The following is a 7,500-nucleotide window of genomic DNA, read 5'->3' on the forward strand; positions in this document are numbered from 1 at the left end:
TGCAACTGTGATATTGTTTTCGTCAGGGTCCTACGCAGCTCACCTTGAAGTCTTGCATCCGCCGGAAGACAGAGTCCATAGACAAGCGCTTTTGTTTTGACGTGGAAGTTAATGAGAGGTTAGTGCATGCTAATCTAAGGGTGGCAACCCAACCAGACCCTGCAGGGGAAAACAGTTGGAGGCGGGGGGATGGGCAAACAGGTGGTTATCCAAGGACTGGAGTGAGGGTGAAATGGACCGTAGCCCAAAAAATCTCAAAGCAACAGGAACAGATGGTGGAAAAGCGGCGAGGAACGCAACAAGCTCATAATTTTCTAAACAAGCCATTGAGGACAAAATGCATTTACGTTTGATGACTTGGAATCTTGAGGGTGGTTTTTTCAATCTTTAAATGCATGTGGAATGATGCATGAAGTACTTTGTCTTGTGATGTTTAGCAACTAATTAGAGCGTCTGTGTGAAGATCTGATCTTGTCTGACAGACTGAAGGTGGCAGTGGTGTGTTAGCAGAGAATCAAAAATAAATTTCAGCTATAAATCCATTATCAGCCCAGAATTTAGCAGGATTTAAAGGGAAACTGCACTTTGAAATTTTACCTATCATTCACAATATTATGGGAGACAAGAACACACGTCATATTTTTTCCCCTTTTATTTTAGAATTCTAAAGATAAAAAAACGCAAGATGCGGTTAACATTGCAGTTAATGGGAGTCACTTCACTTCAAAACACAATGTTTTATAGGGCTAGGGTTAGTGTAACAGACACATTCATAACAATATGTAATATGTACAATATTTACCGTATTTTGGTCATCTTAAAGTACCCATAGAGTGGAAAAGGAAGTTGCTTCTATATTGAAGCTATTATCATATATGTCTGATGTATAACACCGAAAGACTTCCAAAGTTTGCGAGTAAATAGATATGATCAAAATAGTATCAGTCTCACTGATATTTCCGCAACATTTTCAGAGATAATGAGCTAGCCAGACATGTCATCGTGCGGTAGGAACCACAGATCCCTTCATTACCAACAGCAATGCTAATCAAGCCGACATTTTGAGAGCCAACAATGATTACTTTGAGAAAAATGATGATCCATAAACTTATATTGTTGATTCTGAATAAAAGAAAGATGAGCGACAAGTTTTAGACGCTCTGCTAAACAGATCCAGCTTTAGTGACACACTAAGCATCATGTAGCAGTATTGCAAAGTGTTTAACAAGAAATACAAACTCCAAACTTAATAAAACGATAGCTTACTGTACAATGTCTGCTCTTACTTCGATGACGACTAATAGGATGTCCATATCTTCCCGTTTATATGAAGAATTAAACATGATGCACACAGAGAGTCGACAAGGAAATGTCTCCCTGCAGAAACTGTCTTTGGTTGTGTGTGTTTGTCACCATCTCTGGAAATATATTGGATGACACAGATGATCAACTTCTAGATTTATGGCTAAATCCTCCTAATTTTCAGATTAAAGGCATGATTTATAATCTAGAATAACTTTGACAAGCCGAGACGCGATGATGCGGGAGCAGCAGGTCATCGATGTAAAGCAGCAGAGAGCTACTTAGCTGTGTGTTATCAATCCGCCGCTAAAAAGTAGTTTGTCTGTGTTAGCGCTTATAAATAACATCATCGCTAACATTTGGTTAATATTCAGGTCACGTTGTTGGTGGGTTTTGGATGATTATTTAGAGGGTTTTGTGATAGGAATAGAGAGCCCACATTAACTACATTGTTAGCGGCCTTTTTATGTATTTATTTATTTACAACATAGAATGCATAAAATAAGAAAAACATATGTCTTATATAGAGATTGTAAATGATAGACAGCACATCTCCCTCTAATATTTGCATATTTCCAGTATGATTTATCTGATAACATGGTCAGAGTGCAGAAAGGTTACTGCAGTGACGCTAATCTACGGAAATTACTGAAGACGTTCGGAGCAGAATATTAAAAATGGCTGACTGAATTTGTAGCATGTTGTGATGTTTAGACGGTATTTTCACATACTTTGCTGATTGTAAATACACACTTGGATATGGTTTAATGAATACAATTAAACTAAATTAAGCATATGAAATCAACTTTTTTTTTCCCACTCTACTGGTACTTTCAGCATTACCGGAACTTCTTTCCTACGCGCATTGACTTCATTGGTCATAGCAACGCTACTTCCGTCAACAACGTATGTGTTTGCTAATCAAGACAGACTTCGTAATAGACGACAAATATGACAAGTGTTTTGGACAAATGAGGATTCACAACTTATCTTTTTGAACCTGAATATATGGATTATGAACTTATAGTTACAGAAAATGACTTCTTCTGCTGCAATGAGTGGCACACAATGTTATTATCGATGGAAAGGCTTTTTGTATCCTGCGAGGAAGACACTGCAATAGCGCCATTGTTATTGTAAGTCACACTGATCCTCCGGCCATAAGTGAGTAGCCAAGCTACAAGCTAGCTTGAGCTGCGAAAAACGTTGATTGCGACCTGCCATAAAATAAAGGAGTTTGAGCTGCTTCTATTATCTGTAAATTAAGAGAAGTTAATGCTAGATTATAAATCATTCATCTCACCTATATAGAAGAAGGGTGTGGCACAAAGCCTGGAAGTTTGTCAATTTTGAAAATCCACACGCTACCAACTTGATACTATATGGCTCTGGACACATGTAGCATAAGACCCTTGTTAGAAAGCATTTTGTATCGGAAAAGTGAGGATTATTCTGAATTTACCAGCTCAAGGAGAGCCCAAGTGCTGAAAGATTCAACCATCCCATTAGTCAGCATTCCAGTGAGAGCGGTTATTGTTAATGGGACATACATGATAACGCTCCAAAGCGCTCATGAAGTTAGCAAACACAGAAAGTGCTTTTTCTGCTGCTATTGTTGACAGAAGTAGAGTTTGTTGCTGTGTACTCTGTAAAATTAAAATCACCCATGAAAACATTTCCGGTTATGCTTTAAATTACAAATATACTGTAAATATGACATGTTACCATGAATGTGCTTGTTACTACTGTACAATACAAATATACTTACAGCATGTGTATGAAACGGTGTTGGAGGTTTTTTGGAGGCAGAATAGATCGTATCCACATTACCTGTATTGTTAGCCGCCTTGTACTAGCAGTTTTTCACTATTTCGAATACACAGAAAAGGGAAAGACGTGTGTGTTCTTCTCTTTGGATGATGGGCAAAATGACAAAAAGTGCAGTTTTCCTTTAACAATTGATAAAAAAAGATCATAATAATATAATTTTTTGTTGTTTAAATTGCATCATTCCTTAGAGTTTCATCAAAGTATCATTAATATCAAAATGAAAACATTTACACCATCCAGGTCCATGTTTCAAAGCTAAAGAAGCTTACTGAATGCTTACTGCAGTTAAGATGGCAGCATAGCAATGCGTAACATTTTAAATGTAACCTTTGTCTCTATGATGGCATTTGTTACTGTTTCCATAGAAACACTCCAGTCACGTTCCAGGCTCTTTCGGAGGGAGACAGGAAGTTGTGGATGGAGGCCATGGATGGAAAGGAGCCTGTGAGTTAACTTTCCTTTTCGTCTCTCATCTCAGCAAGACATGTATTGACACTGCTCCAGTAAATAAATCAAATGTAGAGTAAAAGGGGCCACACACACACTTCCACCAACATTAAGCTAGCATCATGTCAGCCATTTATTTATGTATTTTAAAATCCAGTAAACATTAAATTTCAACAGTCTGCAATCATTAAATTCTACTAAATCCAGTGGTTTCCCTTCCAAAAGGTCCAAATACGGAATCGTACAAAAACTGAAGCAATTTTCCCATAAGAAATAATGTACATCATGTTAATTCGTTCCAGGCACTCAGAAATATGAAAAAAAAAGCACATTTTTATTGAGAATGGTTGTAGGTTGACGTGCAGAAAACAATACATAATGCATATTAGTAACAAATTCAAAGGATAAATACATATCTAACATCATTTTTACTTTTATCAATAATCAATTAATCAATCAAAGTTTATTTATATAGCCCTAAATCACAAGTGTCTCAAAGGGCTGCACAAGCCACAACATCCTCGGCTCAGATCCCACATCAGGGAAAGGAACAACTCAACCCAATGGGATTACAATGAGAAATCTTGGAAGGGACTGCAGATGTTAAGTTAAAGTACCAATGATTGTCACACACACTAGGTGTGTTGAAATGTGTCCTCTGCATTTGACCCATGCCCTTGTTCACCCCCTGGGAGGTGAGGGGAGTAGTGGGCAGCAGCGGTGCCGCGCCCGGGAATCATTTTTGGTGATTTAACCCCCAATTCCAACCCTTGATGTGGAGACCCCCCCTGGGCGACCGGTGCAATGGATGTCGAGTGGCTCTAGTTGATAGTGTGAGAGTCCAGTCCATAGTGGGGCCAGCAGGAGATCATCTTGAGTGGAGACAAGTCAGCAGCGCAGAGACGTTCCCAACTGATGCACAGAGGAGTGGTCTCGACTTTGAACAGCTAGCGGGTCATCTATGGTCACCTAATAACCTCACCATGCAGGAGAGATGGGCAGAGCAGAAAAGAGACGGCAGATCAACTGGTCTAAAAGGGGGGTCTATTTAAAGGCTAGTGTATACAAATGAGTTTTAAGATGGGACTTAAATGCTTCTACTGAGGTAGCATCTCTAACTGTTACCAGTAGGGCATTCCAGAGTACTGGAGCCCGAATAGAAAACCCTCTATAGCCCGCAGACTTTTTTTGTGGGGCTCTGGGAATCACTAATAAGCCAGAGTTCTTTGAGCACAGATTTCTGACCGGGACATATGGTACAATACAATCAGCAAGATAGGATGGAGCTAGACCGTTTAGTATTTTATACGTAAGTAGTAAAACCTTAAGGTCACATCTTAAGTGCACAGGAAGCCAGTGCAGGTGAGCCAGTATAGGCGTAATATGATCAAACTTTCTTGTTCTTTTCAAAAGTCTAGCAGCCGCATTTTGTACCAACTGTAATCTTTTATGCTAGACATAGGGAGGCCCGAAAATAATACATTACAGTAATCGAGACGAGACGTAACGAACGCATGAATAATGATCTCAGCATCGCTGGTGGACAAAACGGAACAAATTTTAGCCATATTAAAGAGATGAAATAAGGCAGTTTTAGTAACACTCTTAATGTGTGACTCAAACGAGAGAGTTGGGTCAAAGATAATAACAAGATTCTTTACCGAGTCGCCTTGTGTAATTGTTTGGTTGTCAAATGTGAAGGTGGTTTTATTAAACAGGTGCCGGTGTCTAGCAGGACCGATAATCAGCATTTCCGTTTTCTTAGCGTTGAGTTGCAAAAAGTTAGCGGATATCCATTGTTTAATTTCATTAAGACATGCCTCCAGGTGACTACAATCTGGTGTGTTGGTCAGTTTTAGGGGCATGTAGAGTTGGGTGTCATCAGCATAACAGTGAAAGCTAATACCGTATTTTGCGTATGATGTCACCTAGCGGCAGATGCTGAAGAGTGCAGGGCCAAGAACCGAACCCTGTGGAACTCCGCACTTTCCCTTAACATACTCCGAGTTCACATTGTTATGGGAAACGCACTGCATTCTGTCAGTAAAATAGGAGTTAAACCAAGACAAGGCTAAGTCTGACATACCAATACGTGTTTTGATATGATCTAATAAAATATTATGATTGACGATATCAAAAGGAGCGCTAAACTGAAGAAGCAGCAACATGAATGACGCATCAGCATCCATCGTTAGCAATAGATCATTAGTAATTTTTGCAAGGGCTGTCTCCGTAGAGTGTTTTGCCCTGAAACCTTTTATAAAAGACTCTTGTTGGCAAAGACAGCAATGAGCGGCATCAGATGCCAACTTTGTACTTTGCTACGAGTTTTTTAATGAATTTTGTACTGTTTCTCAAGTTCTTTATCAAAGTGCTGACACTCGCAACTTTTTTTGGCCCTACCGCTGGCTTATTTTGAAGGCGTACTTGGAAAATTCCTTTGGGCACTAGTTTCACTTTTTTATCCATATAAAATGATTTTTGTACTTTTATATTTAAAACTTGATTTTATTTTGATACGTATTTTGTACAAAAAAATAATCTTAGGAAAAAAAAAAGTCAATAATACATTTCAATTCTTTAGTGCAAAATAACAATTTCAACATCATCAAAACATAAATGTATACTCTTCCTATTTCAACTACGAATTTGAACGCTGTACCTCTGCCTTGCCAAACAAGTACTAATGCTGTGTGCCAAAGCGGAAATTTGCCACATATTCCTGTCAGTGACGGAGCAGAAAGCGGCTGGGAATACCTTAGCGGTAACATTTCATATGGAAGCGCCCTGTCATTCATTATTTGACATTTTAAAGTTAAAGTACCATGCGCTTCTTCACGCAAAACGAGGGGTTTGACCTTACAATAATTGAGAGGGTAAACCAAAATAAAGGCAACATTTTTTTTGCATACCGAATTCATTTATAAAGTGGGTAAAAAATAATTCAATGTTTATTTTCACAAAATCCGATTTAACAAAGTTTGGACTTGGAAGAAAAAGCAGACGAGAGAAGAATGGATTTTTATGGTAGTTGTTCTTTTCATACAATGGCTCCTTAAGCCCTGACTCGCATTAACTAAAGCAAAACGCTTGTTGCCAACATGTACACTATGAAACATGTGGGACACATTAAACTGTGATTGTGCAGCAGAATGACACCTGGTTTATCTCAAAAGCCTCTAAAACACAGACGAATTCACACAATTAGGCCTTTTTCATGTCTCGTAATCACATTTAAGAGAAAACAAATGAGCGTTTCATTCCGGCATTCGCTCTATCAAACATTAAAACTCCCACTGTTTTTCTCTGTTCAGCAGTTTCAGCGCAATAAAACACCAAAGTGCCCAGAAAACTTATATTTGTAGATGAGGGTTTTTTTCAACCCTGCTCTCACAGTATCTGGGGTTATATCGGGACATTCTGAGAAGTAGGCAAAACAACGCTCACGAGACGAGGAGAGGAAGAAGAAAAAAAGGACGCTTTCAGTGCCCTTTTCCTGTGCAACTTCCCCAAAGATTGAGTCAATTATGACAACACCTTTTTTGCCCACTTAGCAGATATTAAACTCTGACTTATTTGACCACTTGCTTTGCAAAAGAGCACCTAATATGTAGATTTCATGCTTAGTTTAGTGGGAGCCATGCTGGTACACTTCTCTGGTCATGTGACACTTGCTATGTAATTAATGCAATCGATCCCCTTGCCGGCAGCACGGTGGAACAGGAGTTAGTGCATGTGCCTCACAATACAAAGGTCCTGGGTTCGATCCCGGGCTCGGGGTCTTTCTGTGTGGAGTTTGCATGTTCTCCCTGTGACTGCGTGGGTTCCCTCCGGGTACTCCGGCTTCCTCCCACCTCCAAAGACATGCACCTGGGGATAGGTTGATTGGCAACATTAAATTGGCCCTAGTGTGTGAATGTG

The 7,500-nt window shown here is 39.3% G+C and overlaps 1 protein-coding gene across 3 annotated transcripts in view; it reads left to right on the plus strand.

Moving 5' to 3' along the window:
- The window catches only part of ophn1 (oligophrenin 1), a 54,731-nt gene that overhangs the window by 20,260 nt on the left and 26,971 nt on the right, over positions 1 to 7,500 (plus strand). For all 3 annotated transcript variants that reach the window (XM_061962134.2, XM_072913817.1, XM_061962132.2), the window contains 2 exons: positions 27 to 118; positions 3,498 to 3,576. In XM_061962134.2, coding sequence (XP_061818118.1) covers positions 27 to 118; positions 3,498 to 3,576 — 171 coding nt within the window. The remainder of the gene's footprint in view (positions 1 to 26; positions 119 to 3,497; positions 3,577 to 7,500) is intronic.

Source organism: Nerophis lumbriciformis, linkage group LG09 (genome assembly GCF_033978685.3).
Source record: "Nerophis lumbriciformis linkage group LG09, RoL_Nlum_v2.1, whole genome shotgun sequence".
NCBI classification, from domain to species: domain Eukaryota; kingdom Metazoa; phylum Chordata; class Actinopteri; order Syngnathiformes; family Syngnathidae; genus Nerophis; species Nerophis lumbriciformis.